At 37.8% G+C, this 22,565-nt stretch overlaps 1 protein-coding gene across 1 annotated transcript in view; it reads right to left on the reverse strand.

The window, feature by feature from the left end:
- Positions 1-22,565, reverse strand: part of LOC124556412 (dynein axonemal heavy chain 7-like) — a 746,268-nt gene that overhangs the window by 34,188 nt on the left and 689,515 nt on the right. The window contains exon 32 of the mRNA XM_047130371.1: positions 3,375-3,683. Within this exon, the coding sequence (XP_046986327.1) occupies positions 3,375-3,683 (309 nt within the window). The remainder of the gene's footprint in view (positions 1-3,374; positions 3,684-22,565) is intronic.

The raw sequence follows: 22,565 nt of genomic DNA on the forward strand, positions 1-22,565 counted from the left end.
GTACTCCTGCACTGGTACCTCTCCCAACTGCGCTCGGCCTCCCAGATTGCAGCGCCACTTGGCACTCGGCATGCACACACTCCGCCCACTGAGCCGCTGTATATTGCACCTGCACCTACTACCCTGCAGTACAAAACTGAACACATAGAGGATGATCGACCACCTCCTCTTCCAACGTACCCTCACTGTTGGTACCACACCATATTTGGCGACTACACAAGGAAGTGCCGTCCCCCTATGCAAGCATCCGAAAAGCCAATCATCCGATATGTGCCAACCCATGCTACATTCCATCCATGTCTCTGTCCTGTCAAATGGCTGCCTTTAGGTCAAAGACTGTTCTTTGAGCTGCAACTTCTTTGTGGACACTGTGGCTGATGTCTCAGTCATACCTAAATTGATGGTCACATGCCCCCTCACATGCACACGCTCTCTCCTAAGAGCCGTGAACTCATCAATACTCGAGACCTGCGGCTCTGTCGAGCTTCAACTCTGCCTCTCTAAAGGAATCTCCCTCCCCTGGATTTTCCATGTGGTGGACATCAGAACCAATCCTGGGAATTGACTTCTTATCATCTTTAAACGTCATTTGAGGTTCTCTGTTTCACCACACCTGTAACTCTCACATCCCATGTGACTGTGCTCTACCACCTGCTCCGAGTGTAAACGCCATTAACTGGTTAGTGCATCAGTGAGTGGCTCACGCGAGCAGGTCTTGTGCAATTGTGAATCGCGTCCTGGCAGAAAGTGCCAAGACATGTGCCCTCCGCTGTGAGAATGCCGTTTTGCAATATCGCATTGCACCCAACAGGACGAGCTTGTGCAATTACAGCCTACATCTAATCACACCATTCAGCAGTGCCAACACCCGAGCCTGCATCTGCCACACCTGACAGGTCTGCTGACAACAGCACATAGGTTAGCAACACCATACCTATCTCATGAGACTCCAGTCGCAACCACACAGTGTTACCACTGCCTCCCCCACCCCCATCAAATGGTGTGTCCCATCTCTCACTTGTTTCACAAACTGACACACACACTCTCATGAAAATCCAGCTGTTGAACATTCAGTTTCCAACGTCATGAACGGAACTGTTCACCACATCATCACATCTGAGGGCCCATCTATTCGTCTCAAGGCTCGTCGCCTTAACCCAGCTCTGACCACGCCCGTGCCACCACGTGAGCGCCTGCCCAGTGTGTTGATAAACATTTCCCCCCTCTTGAACCTCCTCACAAGGCTTGCTCCATAGCTCCATGTGTGTCAGCAGCGTCGCCACCGTTGAGCGCGCCTCTCTCGCACACTACAGACAATAGTCAGCATCTACGCACACCACTCGTGCCCGCCTCATGCTCAGTACTCTCAAATTCCATCTGCGCTAGCCGAACATAACAAAAACGTGACTTTTTCGCTGCCATTCCCCTCTTGAGCAGACAACTATGCTGCTTCCAAGCCATGTGCCCCTAATAAATCAACCGACACCACACCCTGCCTGTGCGCAGTCGTTGAACATTCAGTTTCCAACGTCATGAACGGAACTGTTCACCACATCATCACATCTGAGGGCCCATCTATTCGTCTCAAGGCTCGTCGCCTTAACCCACTCAAGTTATGCTCGGCTCGCCAGAAAATATAGGAACTTCTTGAGGCGGGAATTTTACATCCCTCCGATAATAACTGGTTGTCACCCATACACCTCACTCCTAAACAGGATGGCTCCTTTTGTATGTGTGGCGATTACAGATGCTTGAATGCTAGAACTGTGCTGGTCAAATATCCTATATGAAACAGTTCCAACTTCACTCAGCTACTCGTGGGTGCTATAATTTCCAGCGCACTGGATTGCAAACACGCTTATCACCAAATCCCAGTTGTACCCAAAGACATTTTGAAAAAGGCAATTAGCACCTCTTTCGTGTTGTATGAGTACCAGTTCATGCTATTTGGGTTAAAAAACACCACCCAGATGTGACAACGCATTATTGACTCTCTCTTACTCCAGCTTGACTTCTATTTAGTACATCTCAATGATATACTGATCTGCAGCAAATCTGCACAAGATCATGAACACCACATGACGATAGTAAAGGACGCTCCCCCATCAAATGGAATGGAGATCAGCACTGACAAACTGCAACTGCACCAACAATCTGTCCAATTCTTGGGGTACACAGTCTCGGCCACCAGTATACACACCCCTGAACCTAAGGCGCAATCAGTCTTATACATGCCACTCCCTACCACATACAAAGAGCTCCTTAGGTTCCTGGGAACGATAAACTACTACTGTCATCATTTGCCTGCAGCAGCCGACAAGTAGGTAGAGGCAGTGTGTTTACTTTCATCAGAGTAAGTAAGGACTTATGAAGTAAGTGTTGCATATGCTTTTGTAAACAGTCAATGTTTTAATTTCTCATCTTTTTCATTTTTTGTCCTCATTTGCTCAATTTAACTCTGTTTGAAATTAATTTTTTCCACCCTTTGCCAAACCTAAAATTTTGCTCCCTAGTCTTGCCTAGTGTTAGAAATGGCCCTGGTTGCAAGGATAACTTCTATCAATGTAATTCAGAAAAGCTGGTGCTGGAGGTAAGGATCTAGGTGGCATGGGTTGTGTACCAGCATTTCAACTTGAACATACTGTACTCAGCAGCACGTTTCACCACTGGGTGGTACCGCACACTTGCTGTTGTCTCCCTCCAATTCATTCATTTTTGTGTGACAATAGACAATCGGTTCAGTATAAGTCTTCCTGACATATTCTGTGTGCAAAGAATATCCATACAAACTTCAATGTAAGGACGGTGGAACTGCTATTAAATGGAGTTAAAATATGTTAATTCAGTAATTACAAACAGACACAATTCAAAACGAAACAGGGACATAACAGAGGAATATGGAGCCAGATATAATTATGAGCTGTGTAATTAATATGTAGTGGTGGTGCTCCAAGACTAAATTTCACAAAGTATGAGGACAAATAGTGCATATAAATTTTTACCCTCACGGACATAACAGAGGAATATGGAGCCAGATATAATTATGAGCTGTGTAATTAATATATAGTGGTGGTGCTCCAAGACTAAATTTCACAAAGTATGAGGACAAATAGTGCATATAAATTTTTACCCTCAGGGACATAACAGAGGAATATGGAGCCAGATATAATTATGAGCTGTGTAATTAATATATAGTGGTGGTGCTCCAAGACTAAATTTCACAAAGTATGAGGACAAATAGTGCATATAAATTTTTACCCTCTTAGTGTTGCATGTCATTAATATGAATGGAAACAATGAACAAAAACCAATATCATCATGAAAATTTCCCTAACATAAATAACTGAATAATCTTCTGAGTAATGATTACTTACTTTAAAAAAATTTACACGTTTTTGCAGATCTGAGATGTAGCTACCTAGTAGTTTCACACTGGGATATGATGCTTTAATCCAGAGAGAAGGAACTCGATTCTCCACCAAGGAAAGGATAACATCTTCAAATGTAGAAGTGAGGGATGATAAACCATTAACACAATCTAGAAGTGTATGAAGACTAGTTTTAATGGTGTTTAACAGAGTATTGAAACGTCCAACTTCTTGATTCAGTACTGAATTCATGGTTTCTTGATAGAGTGCTGGATACTTATCACATATATATTTCTCATCAAATTTATCTGGTATCTGTAAAGCAAAGAAATTCATTAGCATTAATCAAGAACATATATATCTGAAAGTTATTTATTTAATATCAATGAATAAGAAACATGAACTAAAAATACAAATTATTGCACTGTTATTTCCTCAATAATTGTGATTTATCTGCGTTTGGGTATATAGGTTGTTCATATAAAAATAAGATGAAACTGGTTTGAATGGCTTCATATACCTCTAGGTTAAAATATTTGACAGTTATTTGTCATATTAAGTGTTAGTGGATGTTCCAGAACTCTCTTCAAAACATTTAGAGCTGTAGTAAGAGGGTTTGTTTACATGAGATGTGTAAGTGATAAATACATGGAGTGTTTGTACTGTGACATAAATGAAAACTATGAGTCTAAGAGCAGCAAATTATTGACCAACAAGTGTTTCAGTGAAGATGGTTTATAGTCATAAATATTATCCAAGATTCCATTTGCTTTCTCTAATAGAAGTTCTGGTGTTTCATCAATGATGATAATGTTACTGTTATCAACAAAGAGAACTTTTCCTCCATCTCTTATAATACCTCAAAAAGTCATTATATAAAGGTTGTTTATAATTAGAGTTCCAGTTTCAAAATGCTGTAAAAAATGAACCACTGCTTTGAATGACATCAAATTTGAATGGAATATTATCAAAGAAGGGGGAAATGTTATCAAAAAATGTTTTACAACTAGCTGGCACTGTAAGTGACAGAATATGCAAAATAAAAGACAAGCAATATGCAGCTGTGCCTCAGATTGTGTCAGAGACAGTCAGCATGACTGTCTCAATGTAGGATCACGCACTGCTGGTAAGGCTCTTTTAATAGAGTGGTGCCTGTGTGCTAGTAACTCTGCAGAAATTCTACACATGGATACAGAAAAAGGCATTGCTCCAATGTTTGCAAAAGGCGTGGAGAAACTGATATTAAAATTTAGAAGATAGGTTCCTTTAAAGTGCAGTCTACCAGAGCAAGGAAAATAGGTGATCGAACATCAGTAGGAGATGTGATGACAGCATTACAGGAGGTTTTGAGTGGAAGTGTGCAAACATGCATTGCATGGGGAATTACCCAAACTTTGGATATACCTGTGAGCAAAGTGCATAAAATTCTACAAAACATCCTGCATTGATATCCATGCAAGATTTCCCATGTTCAGGAATTGCTGCATGCTAACCAGCCAGTAAGACAAACATCTGTTCTAAAGTGTCTTGCTTGCATGGAAGCAGACTATGAATGGCAATGGAACATTCTATTGAGAGATGAAGCCCATTTTGATCTCCAAGGACATGTCAATACCCAGAACTGCAGAATACAGTATGGGTGTAGTAACACTGTTCACGTTTACGTCGCACTTCACTTAGCATAGACCGGGACTGTGTCCTAGGCATGCCCGATGTTAACTCACTGGACACGGCCCGTGCTGCATGAGTTGTTGTTGTTGTTACGCCGGCAGAGGTCGCGTCCGAATCCTCGCATGCCCTCTGGTGGATGGGACTCTACTTGCGGCAACTACCATCCATGACACGCCGTGCCGATGTGTGCCTCCCATGATCTTTCCGGTGGCTACTGCAACGGGCAATGGAAAATCCACTTGCACATCAACTGTTGTTGCTTTATTCTGTGAAGATAATTGTGTGGTGTGGGTTGACAACCCTGTTTGTAATTGGGCAGTATTTTTTCAAGGAGATGGGTCCTGTGGGTTCTGTTACCTTTATCATCACTGGCAAATGCTATGAGACTCTTTTGTATACAAATCTCATCCAGACGCTTCAGTACTGTGAATGTGTGGCTAGGATCATTTTTCTGCAAGATGATACTCTTCTGCACATTGGACAGCCAGTGAAGCAGATGCTGCAGAGGCATTTTGGAAATGCTAGAATTATCAGCCATCATTTCCCTACAACCTGGGCCTCCAGATCACCTGACCTTAATCCAGTTGACTTCTGCTTGTGGGGTTATCTGAAAGATGCTGTGTTCAGTGCTCCAGTTACAAACATAGCTTAACTGCAGGAATTCACTGTGCAACACATTCTTAATATGACCCTTGACATACTTTGATCTGTTATGGAACACACTTTGTCTCAGTTTCAACTTGTGGCAGAAAATGTTGGACAGTATATTAAACATGTATTGTACCAGTGTCATGACAATTAAAAATCAATTTCATTCTTAATTTTTGTGTTTTTTGGTCTCAGGACAGTTAAAGGCTGATGTCAGTGTTACTTTTAATGTGGTTTTCAGTCTCAGGAGAATTAAAGACTGATTTTTTCCCATCTGATGTGTTACAACCCTGCTGTGGTGGATGGGCTTACCTAGCTAACAGTGCCACAAATGTTGAATGCCAAACTTGTGTATACATGCACAGTGTGGTTGTTTTAATGTACAACACACACCATAGTAATTGTATTGTTATTCATCTGTCATTTGTAGGCAAACCCATTTATGTTATGATTCTTACAGCACTATCTAAAGGGAAAGTTTTAATTTTTTGTTTGTTTTCATAACACTTACACCTTCTTTGATAATATTCTCTTCAAATTTAACTTCATTCTGGACAGTGGTTCTTTTGTTACAGTGTTATGAAAATGGAACTTCAATTACACACACCAAAAAACGTTGTGCATCACCTCAGTTCCAAGAGTTTAAGAACCTGTACAGAAAACTGGAATAGAGGTCAACATAAACATCATGTCCACCCTTTTTATTGCTCATGAAAACCACACATTGCATGTTGTACCACCATACAGCAAGACCTTCAGAGGTGGTTGTCCTGATTGCTGCACACACTGGTACTTTTAATACCCAGTAGCACCTCCTCTTGCATTGATACATGCCTGTATTCATTGTGGCATACTATCCACAAGTTCATCAAGCCACTGTTGGTCCAGATTGTCCTACTCCTCAATGGCAATTCAGCATAGATCCGTCAGAGTGATTGGTGGGTCATCCATAAACAGCTATTTTCAATCTACCCCAGGCATGTTTGATAGGGTTCATGTTTGGAGAACACGCTGGCCACTCTAGTCAAGTGATGTCATTATCCTGAAGGAAGTCATTCACAAGATGTGCACGATGGGGGTGCGAATTTTTGTCCATGAAGATGAATGCCTCTCCAATATGATGCTAATATGGTTGCACTATCGGTCAGAGGATGGCATTCATGTATTGTACAGCCATTACAGTGCCTTCCATGACCACCAGCAGCATACATCCACCCCACATAATGCCACCCCAAAACAGCAGGGAACCTCCACCTTGCTGCACTCGCTGGATAGTGTGTCTAAGGCATTCAGTCTGACTGGATTGCCTCCAAACACATCACAATGATTGTCTGGTTGAAGGCATATGTGACACTTATTGGTGAAGTGAACATGATGCCAATCCTGAGCTGTCCTTTTGGCATGTTGTCGGGCCCATATGTACTGCACTGCATGGTGCCGTGGTTGCAAAGATGGACCTCACGATGGACATCAGGAGTGAAGTTGTGCATCATGCAGCCTATTTCCCACAGTTTGAGTCATAACACAATGTCCTGTGGCTGAACGAAAAACATTATTCAATATGGTGGCTTTGCTGTCAGGGTTCCTCCGAGCCACAATCTGTAGGTAGCAGTCATCCAGTGCAGTAGTAGTCCTTGGGCGGCCTGAGCAAGGCATGTCATTGACAGTTTGTGTCTCTCTGTATCTCCTCCATGTCCAAACAACATCATGTTGGTTCACTCCAAGATACTTGGACACTTCCCTTGTTGAGAGCCACCCCTTCCTGGCACAAAGTAACAATGCAGATGTGATCAAACTTCAGTATTGACTGTCTATGCATGGTTGAACTACAGACAACACGAGCCGTGTACCTCCTTCCTGGTGGAATGACTGGAACTGATTGGCTCTTGGATCCCCTTCATCTAATAAGTGCTGCTCATAGATAGTTGTTTACATCTTTGGGTGGTTTGAACTGTCTGTACTGAATTACTCAGTTAAACTTACAAAATGACCTATACAGAGGCTTCCTATATGTTTGGTGTCATAAATCATTTGGTCATTATCTTTAATTACTAAATCATTTTGTTCCCTGACAAACACTCCTAAAAATGGATTCTAACTATGCTCCATACTCTTTTGATTTTATTTTCAAAATTATTAAACTCTGAAATGAGAGGCATACCTTTAATTTTTCAAATAACTCTTCTCATTAAAGAAAAATATTTTACATAAAATGTACATATTTCTTGATACTTTAATCCATTTTGTTATAGTAAAGCATTAAATTTAGGATTTACATTTACTGCCTCATACACCTCTATCCAGCAGCTCTATCCAGCTGATGGCTTGCAGATTCCTTCCAAAGATGTCTATTGTGAGGCCATTACTAGTCTGATTGCTTTTATAACACATGACTTATAGTTGTTGCATTGTCCTCAGTTGCCAGAGACACTGGTCATGTATGTGTGTGCTTGCCATCTGGCCGAAAGTTCATATATTTAGCAGTAGTTTGGTGTGACTGTCTGCAGCTCAGTGTCTCCTCTATATGGTGAGTAGCTATCTATCTTTTTTGTAACATTGTAATTATTCCATCCTGCATTTTCCATTGTTTCACATCTATCATTTTCCATTTGTGATTATTTTTCACATGCATGACATCTCCTCCTTTCTCCATATGCTTCTACTGTAGGAAGTTTCTAATTTATAATCTTCAGAATTTAAAATTTCCGTTCCTGTACTTAAATAGTGCTCATATAGGCAAAGAAAGAATGTCAAGTAAATATCCATTTACTGTTAGGCCACATTATTTGGTTGGTTGTATCCACAGTCCTACAATATTTTTGAAATGACTAAATTTTCTATCTGAATTGCAATTTCTGCCATTTTGCCATTCTCAAGTGACAGCTCCTTATGAAGTTCATCAATGCATAATTGACATCAGGACAGAGTACTCTTAAAAGGGACAATGTGTATTTACACACTTCACAGTGAGCTGTCATTTGAGGATTGCAAACAGGTGTAAATCATGATTGTTAATAAATTCATTTATTGATGGTACTGATGGAAAATGTTGTCATTTACACTTGTTGTTTTACTTAGCCAGTGATGGCATTGATGGCCAAAATCAACATTGACAGCCAAATCGTATTAGAAACAATGAGAAAAATGATTGTCTTTGTCTTTCAGTTCCAACTGTTGTCTTCTCTCATGTGCTCTGGACTCAAGTGTTCTCTTAGTATTGTGTATGTACTACTTGAATTCATATAAATAAAGTGTCTAATTCATGGCAACAGTATCCAAAGATTATTCCATGTACTCACCAGTATCAAATTATGACAAGTTAAATTGCAGCTGCTCAACTAATTGAAGAGGTATTAGGGGGTATCAAAAGCAAGGAACATGTGACAGGTGTATACCTAGACCTGGAAAAAGCCTTTGATTGTGTAAATGTTGAGATCCTATTAAACAAGCTATGGAACATGTGCATTAGAGGTGTTGCTTATGACCTAATAAAGTGTTATATGAGCAGTGGAAAACAGTTTGTTCTGCTTAAAACGGAAAGTGGTGTCTACAAATCAGAGATCACTTACATAAAATATGGCTTGCCCCAGGTCTCTGTGTTGGGCCCCCTTCTGTTCTTGATATTAAATACTGTACTATAAATTTCAAAACTGTTCTGTATGCCAATAACATGTCCGTTATGTGTAAAAAGGTATCATATAATAATGTGTAATAATGTAACAAAAGAAATTGTTCAGTTTTGTAATGAAAGCCACTTAAATGTAAGTGCCAGTAAAACATGTTTGATGGAGTTTAACAAAGGAATTTTGAACAATGAAATTAAATTATAACTTGGCAAAGAATTGATAAAGAAAGAGTCTAGTGTAAAATTCCTTGGTCTAACAATCCAAAGCAACCTGAAATGGGACACATTTATTGACTCCCTAGCAACTAAGTTGTCAAAAAATATTTTTGCAATCAGTACTATTAGCAAGTTCTGTAAAGACATTATAGTCCTAAAGACTGCATACCATGCTCTTTTCTCCTCTCACTTGAAATATGGTACTGAAATTTGGGGGGGCAACAACCAAAGTTAATCTATATAAGCTACTCATTCTTCAAAAAAGGGGTGTGAGAATAATCTGTGGAGCAAAATATAGGGAATCTTGTCGCAACTTGTTTCCAAAAACAGGGGTGTTGACTGTTATAAACACATGCATCCTAAAAGCCATATTGCTTGTGAAAAGGCTGCACCAAAACACTTATTCGGATTTCCACCAGTACAATACTAGAAATAAAGAAAGATTTTACATCAGCAGCCACAGAACAGCACTTTATGAAAATGGGCCTCAATACACAGGTATAAAATTAGCTAATGCACTGCCTAGTGCAGTCATGACTTTTCCTACAGTTAAACTGAAACATCAGCTTAAGAAATTTTTAGTAAACCACCCTTTCTACACATTAGAAGAGTACCATAATTATATGAAGAACAACAAATGCTTTGTGAAATTATGTAAATAGAAATCAGTAAACATCTTACTGTAATTTTGTTGTAAATTAATGATGTATTCAGAAGAATGTGTCTTGTGCATTGTACAAATAACTGCAATCATAACTGTTTCTTTGTACATGTGTAGGGTACCATTCGATGTTGAATAAAGCTATTATTATTATTATTAAATAACAAAATTATGAACTTTGTTCCTCAATCCCCTCATATACTGGTCCTGGTAGTAAATATACTTCCCAATTTCTCTATTACTGTCTTTCCACAACCTATGAATGTGGAGGTCATGCTTCATGTATTCACATACCCAGATAGCATAACTCAGACAACTTCAATGTTAGCTTTCACCACAGTCCCACCTACAGACTTAACTGCTGCAACTTGAAGAGGTATTTGGGATAAGTGGACATACAAAACATCAGATTATGAGAGACCTTTGAGAGAAATTGTCAGAATAACTAAAGGAAGACCATGAATAAATAAATATAAAGTCTATGGCCTTTCTACTATATGTGGGAAATATATCTTCAAAAATTGCCAAAATAATGAAGACAAATAAAGTGGGTATGATCGTCCACCCACAGCCAAGATAGTAGCTCTTCTGGGATCTGTAAAACGTGATCTGCTATTAGGAAAGGTGGGTATTTAATGAAATTAACTCTTGGTGTGGTGAAAATTACATCAGACAAACAGTTCACACTGTACAATAACTGTCTACAAATATCAGAGACATACCCACCTTCTACATCCCAACAAATCATGGCTTAGCACTGTATTTCTGCTGGCTGTTAGTTACTTAGTTAGCTAGTTTCATCTACCATGAATCATGCTTCACAATAAATTTTAATGATGTGGAGTGAGTCACTTACATTCACATTTCAAATTAATTTATAAATATGACTACATGCTGACCGTTTGTAAGTTTTATTTTGTTTTTTAAATATACAGATGTGAGTCAATAATTCCTGCCAATCACCTTTTATAGATTACAATAATAGAAATTATTCTACGGAACAGATGGAGTTGTCAAGGAGAAACTTATTAATTTTATCTTCAAATTTCACTTTGCTCTGTCTGAGACAATTTGTGCCACTAGGTAAGTGACTATAATTTTTTTGACAGCATTGTGCACCCCTTTTTGTGTAAAAGACAACTTTAATGTGGAGTAATGATTTTTTTTTCATTCTGCTGCTGTAGTTATGAACATCATTGTTTCTTCTGAACTGTAGTGTATTGTTTACAATAAACTTCATGAGGGTATAAATCTACTGTGAGGCAGTAGTCAGAACGCACAACTCCTTAAACAGATGTCTACAAGATGATTAAGGGTGAGCACCACATATTATACTTACAGCACATTTTTGAGCAATGAAAACTTTTTTCTTAAAAATGAGTTACAGTAGAACTTTATTCCATATGACATTATTGAATGACAGTAAGCAAAATATGTCAACATACTGATTTGTCTCCCCCCAACATTTGCAATGATTCTAAGTGCAAATTTGGCTGAACTAAGTTGTTACTTACCATATAATAGCGATGCTGAGTCACAGATAGTCACAATAAAAAGACTGTCAGAAAATAAGCTTTTGGCGAACAAAGCTTTAGCATATTCCATCCTGGATTTTCCGTAGTTTAATGTGGTTTGAACTAAGCTGTTTTAGGAGTTTGAAAGAGTGTTATTTCCATTATAAATTCTCATCAATATAAACACCTAATAATTTCCAACCTATTTATAATTTTCTCACCATGCGTTATGTTTATCATTGGTGCAGTACTGCTAGCTGGTCAGAATTGAACATGTTACGTCTTTTTAAAATGGAGGGTGTGAACATTTGTCAAAAATCAGTCAGTGTTACTTTTGAGAACATTGTTTACCATTTCTTTTGTTTCTGTATGTACACTTGGATTGATTAGAGTACTAGTTTCCTCTCCAAAAAGAACTTGTATATTAGATGTAAGATTGTTTCCATGGATTATGGGGAAAGGCAAGACACTTGTGACAGACTCATCCTCTTGGTGAAAGGAAGCTGTAGAAATACAATTAACAAACAATTTGCTCAACTGAAATGAGGGTTTCCAAATGAACAGATCATGGATAGCACTCATTTCATGCCTGCACTTTAAAAGGAATTATTGTTATGTGTCTTTGTTGCCTGAATACCAATGTATGTCATTTATTTTAATAATTTCTGTGTTTTATTCTCAGATACATAAAGTTTTATCAGGATTCAGGTACCCTGTTTTGAAAGAAGTCAAAATAACGGAATAGCCCCACAGAACGTTTAAATATGCACAGAAAAATAAGGATAGCATATTTCATCTTTTTTTTATGGGTGTTGCAATCTATATCAACCAGTCACTCAGTTGCTCCATTAATAGGTTGGACCTGAAGTATCTGTGTAATCAACAGAAATTTGAAGCTGCTGGTATAGTCATTGATAGTTGTAAGCTAGTAATAATATCCTTGTATAGGTCATCTAAGGGTATCACCTTTGTGTTTCTAGAAAATTCGACATGCTGTTATATGTAGTTAGAGAGACAAAATAGTATTTGAATTTATAATTGATAATGATCAAAATATGTTAAGTAAAGAAAGATTAAAGGAAGATAATATTAGGCCTAATGAAGAGTTAGAGTTTGAGAGTAGTAATGAGGAAGAGGACCATGCATTGCAAATTTTGGTGATAAGAATCTCAGTAAATTAGCTAACTATGCCTACTTTCATTCACTGCTCTCAAATGGCATCATACTGGGGTAATTCATCATTGAGGAGAAAAGTATTCATTGCTCAAAAACGTGTAATCAGAATAATTGCTGGAGCCCACCCACGGTCATCCTGCAGACATCTATTTAAGGATCTAGGGATCCTCACAGTAACCTCACAGTATATATATTCACTTATGCAATTTGTTGTTAATAATCCAACCCAGTTCAAAAGTAATAGCAGTGTGCATAGCTGTAACACGAGGAGAAAGGATGATCTTCACTATGCAGGGTTAAATCTGACTTTGGCACAGAAAGGGGTAAATTATGCTGCTACAAAAGTCTTTGGTCACTTACCAAACAGCATCAAAAGCCTGACAGATAGCCAACTAACATTTGAAAATAAATTAAAAGAATTTCTAGATGACAACTCCTTCTACTCATTGGCTGAATTTTTAGATATAAATTAAGGGAAAAAAAAACTTAAACATTAGTGTCATGCAATATTTTGTGTAATGTAATATCTTGTACAGACATCTTTTATTAACCTGACATGTTCCACATCATTACGAAGTGTCGTATTCATGATCTATGGAACAAGTATTAATCTAACCTAATCTCATGCTATCAGTCATTTGACCATGTCTGATAATTATTTTGGTAAGCAGGATGATAGTTTTTCCAGGGAAAGGATTAATGAGGATTTGTTGTATAAAGAAGATCTCATGGTAAGTAAAAATGAACTGTGTGGCATCCTATAGTAACAGCAAGTGTACAAGGGATACATGATAAGTGTTTACTGGGTAGTGGTAGTGATTTGAATGTCATTTCACAGGCATTTTTTGAATCTATTAAGAACACAGGGGGTATAGTAGTGATGCATGTTTCTGTAATAAACATTATTGGTGCTACTGGTAAGCTATCAAAAAGTGTGAAACAAGACGTACTATTAACTGTGGAATTGGCAGGACAGCTGTTGGAGATAAATTTCTTGGTAATTCAAACTCTCAGCATTCATGTAATATTTGGGACTAATTTCTTGTGAAAATGGTGTGTAAATATTGATTTTGGTAGTGGTAAGTTTAGTTTTAATTGCAACAGAAGTAGGCATGTAGTATCATTTCTGGAAGGTATGGACAAGTGTGTGCAAACTGAAATAGATTTGCCATTAAGAGTTTTGACCACAGAGGAGGTTGCTGAGGAAGAAGAGAAGGAGAGTGTAAGGTTGGAAATAATAAAGGGAGTTTTAATTGTAATTTCTATAAACATCAAACAATGTGCAGTTTCAGTTCCTGTTATTGTGAGGATATACACTACTGGACATTAAAATTGCTACACCATGAAGATGACATGCTACAGACGTGAAATTTAACTGACAGGAAGAAGATGCTGTGATATGTAAGCGATCAGCTTTTCAGAGTATTCACACAAGGTTGGCACAGGTGGCGACACCTACAATGTCCTGAAATGAGGAAAGTTTCCAACCTATTTCTCATACACAAACAGCAGTTGACAGGCATTGCCTGGTAAAACGTTGTTGTGATGCCTCGTGTAAGGAGAAGAAATGCATACCATCATGTTTCCGACTTTGATAATGGTCGGATTGTAGCTTATCGCATTTGCGGTTTATCATACTGTGACATTGCTGCTCACGTTGGTCAAGATCCAATGACTGTTAGCAGAATATGGAATTGGTGGTTTCAGGAGGGTAATATGGAACGCTATGCTAAATTCCCAATGGCGTTGTATCACTAGCAGTCGAGATGACAGGCATCTTATCCACATGGCAGTAACGGATCGTGCAGTCACATCTCGATGCCTGAGTCAACAAATGGGGATGTTTGCAAGACAACAACAACCTGCACGAACAGTTTGATGACGTTTTCAGGAGCATGGACTATCAGCTCGGAGACCTTGGCTGTGGTTACCCTTGATGCTGCATCACAGACAGGAGCGTCTGCGATGGTGTACTCAACGACAAACCTGGGTGCACGAATGGCAAAACGTCATTTTTTCGGATGAATCCAGGTTCTGTTTACAGCATCATGATGGTTGCATCCGTGTTTGGTGACATTGCGGTGAATGCACACTGGAAGTGTGTATTCGTGATCGCCATACTGGCGTATCACCCGGCATGATGGTATGGGGTGCCATTGGTTACATGTTCGGTCACCTCTTGTTCGCATTGATGGCACTTTGAACAGTGGACGTTATATTTAAGATGTGTTATGACCCGTGGCTCTACCCTTTATTCAATCCCTGCGAAACCCTACATTTCAGCAGGATAATGCACGACCACATGTTGCAGGTCCTGTACGGGCCTTTCTGGATACAGAAAATGTTAGACTGCTGCCCTGGTCAGCACATTTCCCAGATCTCTCACCAATTGAAAATGTCTGGTCCATGGTGGCTGAGCAACTGGCTCATCACAATACGCCAGTCACTACTCTTGATGAGCTGTGGTATCATGTTGAAGCTGCATGGGCAGCTGTGCGTGTACACGCCATCCAAAATCTGTTTGACTCAATGCCCAGGTGTATAAGGCCATTATTACGGCCAGAGGTGCACACAAATTGCGTGAAAATGTAATCACATCTCAGTTCTAGTATAATATATTTGTCCAATGAATACCCATTCATCATCTGCATCTTGGTGTAGCTATTTTAATGGCCAGTAGTGTGTAAGGGTCCGATTTTTGGTCTCGAGTTTCAGATGAAGAACTTGTATTTGTTAGATCAACAACAATGCATCCACTTAACTGTGAAATAAGTGGAACAGTCCATGTGTTAAAACCATGACAGTGTTTGTTCAGTTTATTTGAAAGACTGTGAAATGTGTGGTTCAGTTTTTAATGCTCATAAATATTCAACAGTAAACTATTGTAGAATTATGATGACATATGCCTGCAAATTATTAATGAGGCTTATCAAAAGTTAACCAATAGTGCACTGGCCATATTAACTGTGTATATTGGGGGTTTGTGAATAGTGAAAATAAATGCAAATGTGTACCTGTCGTCTACATCATTTAAAGTAGTCAGTCTTGATCTTCCACTCTCCATTTTTCAGCCAGTGCAGCAATGCAGTACATCGACACCAAAGACAATCAAGAAAGAAATAAAGCAGGAGAAATTCACATAATCAATTGAGGAAGTAGGAATAGTAATCCATCACAGATTATTCCAAAAACTGGCTGTAAACCACTGGCTAATACACAGATGTCTTCCTTCTCTGAGGTCTCTCAGTCTTGTCCTAAGAATGGTAAAACTGCTAAAACCATCAGATAGTGTAGATATATATGACATATCTTGTAACATACTAGAGAAAGTAATAGATTGTATTGTGTATCCCTTAACATATTGTATAAACAAGTGCATAGCTGAGGAATATTTTTCTGATGAGCTAAAAGTGTCTAGGTTAGTTCCAATACATAAAAAAGGAGATACTGACTCATCTTCAAGTTACACGCCAATTTCTATAGTCCTGGCTTTTCCTAAAGTACAGGAATGTGTAATTTACCAACAATTATATGTTTACTTTGAAAATATAGGAATAATTAATGAATCACAGTATGGTTTTAGGAAAAATTTGTCAATGGTTGATGCTATAGACTCTGTAGTCAAATAAATACATCAAGTGTTTGAGGATAAAAGCTTTTCTCAAGCCACTTTTTGTGGTCTAAGTAAAGCGTTTGACTGTGTAGGGCACAACCCTGTCTGGAAAAAAATGAATTCCTTGGTATTGAAGGCAACAGCCTTAAACTTTTAAAATTGTATCTACAGAACTTATCTGTGTTGGCAAGGAAACGTTGAGAATAGAGCAAGTTAAGGTAGGTGTTCCTCAAAGATTCATATGGGGCTCTTTTTTGTTCCTAATAATGATCAATGATCTGCCATCTTTTATAAAGTCTAGTTCAGTTCTATATACATATGATACAACCTTTCTTCATTGTCGTAATAATCTCAGCAGCCTTAAAAGTTGCGTAGACAATGGAACAAGCTTCCAACTAGTTTAAAGCAAATGTCTTCTTATTGAATGACAACAAAACTTAGCATATGGTTTTTAGTCTGAAAGACAAGCTTCATCAGATGATCATAGTTATTTTAAGTTCTTGTGGGTATATTTAGACAATAAATTATCTAGTGGTCAACATGTACAATGTATTAGTGTTAAGCTGGCGAGAGTAATTTTTCTGTTAAGCTGACTTATGGACTGTGTACTCAAAAAGTCTGTCTGAACATCCTGTTTTTCTTCCTTCCAAAGCATACTAACATATGGTACTATTTTATGGGGGAGCTCTAGTTGTAGGCATAAAAGAGATGTTAGGGTATTTACTCATTTTTCTTACAAGGCACACTGTAAACTATTGTTTTGTGAACAAAAGATCATGACTAATACAGTTATAAATATACTACATTTTTATTTACACATAAAAGAAGTTACCAGATGCAAAATACAGAGAAAATGTCCATTGTTAGAGAACAAGAGGCAACAGATGCAATTATACCCCATACCACAGACTCTCAAAATCACTGAACAGTTATGAACTCATGGGCCACAAATTATTTAATAAGATTCCACAATCTGTATGAGAATTACCCGTACAGGCATTCAAACAAATGCTGTATGACTGACTAGTTACCTATCCATTCTATGACATAAATGAATTTTTCAACTGTAATATAATATTGTTATTTCTCTTAAATTATCAATTGTGTTGTATAACATGTGTTACATTGTCTGTTGATGTAATGGGCGGATGGCAATAAAATTATTATTACAATATTAGTGGTCTGAAAAATAAGGTAGAAGAGCTTCTTGTCTGTTTGAAAAATTTAGAGAATTCTGAAAAGATAGACATCCTGCACCTATCTCAGCACCACATAACCACAGGGTTAGATAAGCTACATTTAAATAATTACACTCTAACAGCTTACTCATGCAGAACAAGTATGGGAAAAGGAGGGGTTGATACATATGGTAAGACAGAATACAAGTTCAAAAATATTGAGACAAGTAGATTTTATGGTGATCTGCACATAGAAGCGAGTACCAAAAAATAGTTCACTTTCAATTGCAGTGGTATACAGATACCTACTGGGAAATTTTGAACTGTTTATGAGGAGTCTTGATTTGTTACTGTGATATCTGTCAGACAGAAGCAAGCAGTTAATAATCTGTGAAGAATTCAATGGAGATTTTCTAAGTGATTCTGATAGGAAGAATGATCTGGAAACCTTAATTGGATACTACAGTTCAATCTCAGTAATAAAAGCTTCCAACATGGGGGGATGAAGACTGTGGGAGTCAAACTAATAATGCTTTCCTTGGTAAGGTTCAAAGCAAGAAAATAACTGTTTAGCTGGTAAACAAATGTTCTCTCTGATCATAACACATAATTAGTCAGGATTAATAACATAGTGCTTTTCTGTATGGAAACTCATTAATAAAAATCATTTAGAATAATTGACGACTGCAGCAAAAATGTTTTTGAGAATAGTTCACAAGAGATGACCTGGGATGAAATTTATAATGAACCAAATGCTAACATAAAATTTAATGTATTCAATGATAAATTCATATCATTATCTGAAAATAAGTTTCCACATAGGCCAATCAAAAGGACATTAAACAGCAATGTAAGAGACCATGGATCACTAGAGGGATTACAGTATGATGTGTAAGAAAAAGAGAAATGTGTCTTTTGCAAGAACAAGTAGAGATCCTGCAGAAGCTGGACAACATGAAAACTACTCAGAATTACTAATAAAGATTAATAGAAAATCATTGAACATGCACATAATCTCAGAAATCAGTAATTCCAACAACAGGCTTAGTGCTATATAGAATGTAGTGAAAGCAGAGATGGAACAGACAGCCATAGAACAGGATAATATCACTACTGAACTGAATGGAAGGGCTATAAATGAGAGTCACAGGTAGCAAATCTATTTAATAATTGTTACTTAAATACTGTAGAAAGCAAGGGGCAAAGGGTTCAAGAAAAAAAACCAGCAGTATGCTGAAAAAAATAACTCTCATAAAATTCAGTTCTATGAATGTATCACCAACTTCTCTTTCTGAAATTAAAAAATTGTACATTCTCTCAAACACAAAAGCTCATCTGATTTGATCGTGTCTTCAATACACTGATGTGTGTAATGCATCACTAATTCAAAGCATTTTTCCAGAGAGAGAGAGAGAGAGAGAGAGAGAGAGAGAGAGAGAGAGAGAGAGAGAGAGAGAGAGAGAGAGAGAGAGAAACATGCCTTTGTTAAACTTCTCCTTAAGAAAAGTGATAAGAGAGACATCAGTAGCTACAGACCTTTTTCACTACTGACAGGATGAGATGTATTCTAGAATAGTATCTCATCTTAGCAACAATAAGTCATAGTCTGGGTTTTTAGAAGAGTTGCTCTACTGAGAATGCCATTTACATGTTCACACATCAATTTTTACCAGAATTAAATAATAAAATAGTCATGGTTGGTATTTTCTCTGACTTACCCATGACGTTTGACCACGTGACTCACAATGTTCTCCTAGATAAATTGAAGCTTTGTGGGATTGATGGTATAGCAAACTAATGGATGGTTGGTATTTTCTGTGACTTACCCATGGCTTTTGACCACATAACTCACAATATTCTTCTAGATAAATTGAAGCTTTGTTGTATTGATGGTATAGAAAACCAATGGATAATGCCATATATAACCAAAAGAGTGCAGAAAGTTTTATTTAGAAATTTAGCCAATATAATCTGGGGACACAAATCTGACCAGGAAGAAATCACATATGGGACTCCCTAAGGCCCAGTCTTGGTTCCACTATTGTTCCTCATATATATGAATGAACTTCAACCTAATATACAACAAACAGCACAAGTTCTTTTTGCTGATGACACTGGTATTGTAATCAATATAAGCATACATTCATAAATGTAAGTAATTGTAAACAATGTTCATAAAAGTAGTATTGACTAGTTTTCTGTGAATGATCTCATGCTCAATTTTAAAAAGGCACAACATATTCAGTTCTGTACATCAACGTAAAGTATAACACATGGTGAGGAAATAGAGTAGAAACTTCAGAAGTCTTAGGTGTCCATATTGATGAAAATTTAAACTGGAAAAAGTATATTTTGGAATCCCTAAATATAGGTCAGCCACATTTCCACTTAGTATTATTGCAAATCATGGGGAAAGAAAAATCAGTATGTATACATATTTTTCATATTCTCATTCAATAATGTGTTCCAGAATAATATTCTGGGGCAACTCATCTTTTAGGAAGAAAGTTTTCAAATATGTGCTGTATGAATAATATATCATGCTCACTTATGATCGTCTTGTAGACATCTGTTTAAAGAGTTGGGCATTCTGGCTACTGCTTCACAGTACATTTATTCCCTCATGAAGTTTGTTGTAAATGATACACTACTGTTCAAAAGAAACAATGGTGTACATAATTACAGTACCAGGACATTTAGTACTCCATGTTATGGTTGTTTTTTAGCACAGAAAAGAGTGCACAGCTCTACAACAAACTGAAAACGTTTCTCCTTGACAAGATCCTCCATTCCATAGCAGAGTTTGTATTTCTGTAATGTGTAAAAGGTGGTTGGTAGGAATTACCAACTCACATCTGCATATTTAAAAAATAAATAAATAAAATAAAAAACTTACAAATGTTCATCATGTAGCCATATTTATGCATTAATCTGCGATATGAATGTTAAATGACTTGTTCCACATGATTACAATTTATCATGCAAAATGGTCCACGGAACATGAAACTTACTATCTGTAACTGACAGTCTGGTGCCAACTATCTTATCTCTGACATCTGATTTTACTGCACAGTATATCACTTCGTCAAGTGATTTTTATTCAGTTGTAGACTCACCTTGATGATGCAATGCGACTATCAGCTGAAATATCAAAAGAAGAAATGCTATTGTTCCAGCAACATCCTGAAAGACCATGGAATAATACTTCTAATGATGTGTGATGCATTAAAGAATCTCTTAGTAAGGATAATAATAACAAGTTATAAAAATTTAATTACCACGTCAGAAAGGTAGAGTTTTGTGATTTTTTTTTTCCGTTCAGATTTAGGTACACATCTTGAGCCTGGGTACACACTGAAATTAGCATCTTACAGCAGCATAGCATACCAAAATAAAATGGTGAAGCCTATTTATAAAGTGGAATTGGTTTGATGCATTTCAAGGGGAATCACACTGCATGAATTCATCCTGTGTTAATTGAAGTGTGCCATAAAAATGCACCATCATATAACATAGTTATTAGGTGAAGCAGATGCTTCCTGTATGGCCAAAGAATAAAAAGGCAGATTACCTTTCTGCAAATAATTAGAAACTGCAAGACAAATGGAACCCTTAGTTCTTGAAGACCAGTGTATCACAACTGAGACAATAGAGTAAAAAATGAAAACCACTCATAACTCAGTTCTTAGCTCTTGCATGAGATGTTGAACATGACAATGTTTGTAGCCCACTGGGTTCCACAACTGTTCATACACATTCAAAAAGGACCCTCCCACCCCCTCCCCTATCCCAACCGCCCTGCCAACTTGAGGCAGCAGTTAAAATGTTGTAGATGTGTCAGGCCTCCCAGATGGACTTCTTCAGACACTTGATCACCATGGATGAGTACCACATATGCCAATGTGACTCCGAGACACTGGAGCCCTGCAAGCAGTGGAAATGTGGATTCACCACTGTGAAAAAATGTAAAAGGCCTAACATGTGGAGTGGTATTTGGGATTGCCGTGGTGAAATGTTAACAGATTATGATCACCTGAGCAAACTGTCACCAGAGTTGTCAAGATAAAGTGTCAGAGAGAATTATAAAAGGAGATGTTGTTGATTCGCAACAACACACAACCCATTCTGCACATGATGCAGTCACACAAGCTGCTTCTCAATATTAGATTAGATTCAGTTTTCGTTCCATAGACCCAAAAAAACGAGATGAATCTCGTGGGTGTGGAACGTGTCAGAAAGCATAACATAAAAATATAAAACATTTGAATATAATACTCACTACCCAGATCATTTGTCAGGAGATCGGCAAAATAAGTGAATAAAATGCCGTAAACTGGAACAGCTAATATTTATAGAATTAATACACTGTCAGAATGAAACATTGTTATGCACTATTACTAACTTTATCACACACAAAATCCCTAATCTTGACTGTTGTGACCAAGTGCTGTCAAACTGAAATCTAACAGACATTTTTACTTAAGCTTGCTTAACAGTCTCTGTTAAGATATTCATCTATACAGGGTGTTACAAAAAGGTACCACCAAACTTTCAGGAAACATTCCTCACACACAAATAAAGAAAACATCTTATGTGGACATGTGTCCGGAAATGCTTAATTTCCATGTTAGAGCTCATTTTAGTTTTGTCAGTATGTACTGCTCAATGGAGCACATTATCATGATTTCATACGGGATACTCTACCTGTGCTGCTAGAACATGTGCCTTTACAAGTACGACACAACATGTGGTTCATGCACGATGGAGGTCCTGCACATTTCAGTTGAAGTGTTCGTACGCTTCTCAACAACAGATTTGGTGACCGATAGATTGGTAGAGGTGGACCAATTCCATGGCCTCCACACTCTCCTGACCTCAACCCTCTTGACTTTCAT

Source organism: Schistocerca americana, chromosome X, assembly GCF_021461395.2.
Source record: "Schistocerca americana isolate TAMUIC-IGC-003095 chromosome X, iqSchAmer2.1, whole genome shotgun sequence".
Lineage (NCBI taxonomy): Eukaryota > Metazoa > Arthropoda > Insecta > Orthoptera > Acrididae > Schistocerca > Schistocerca americana.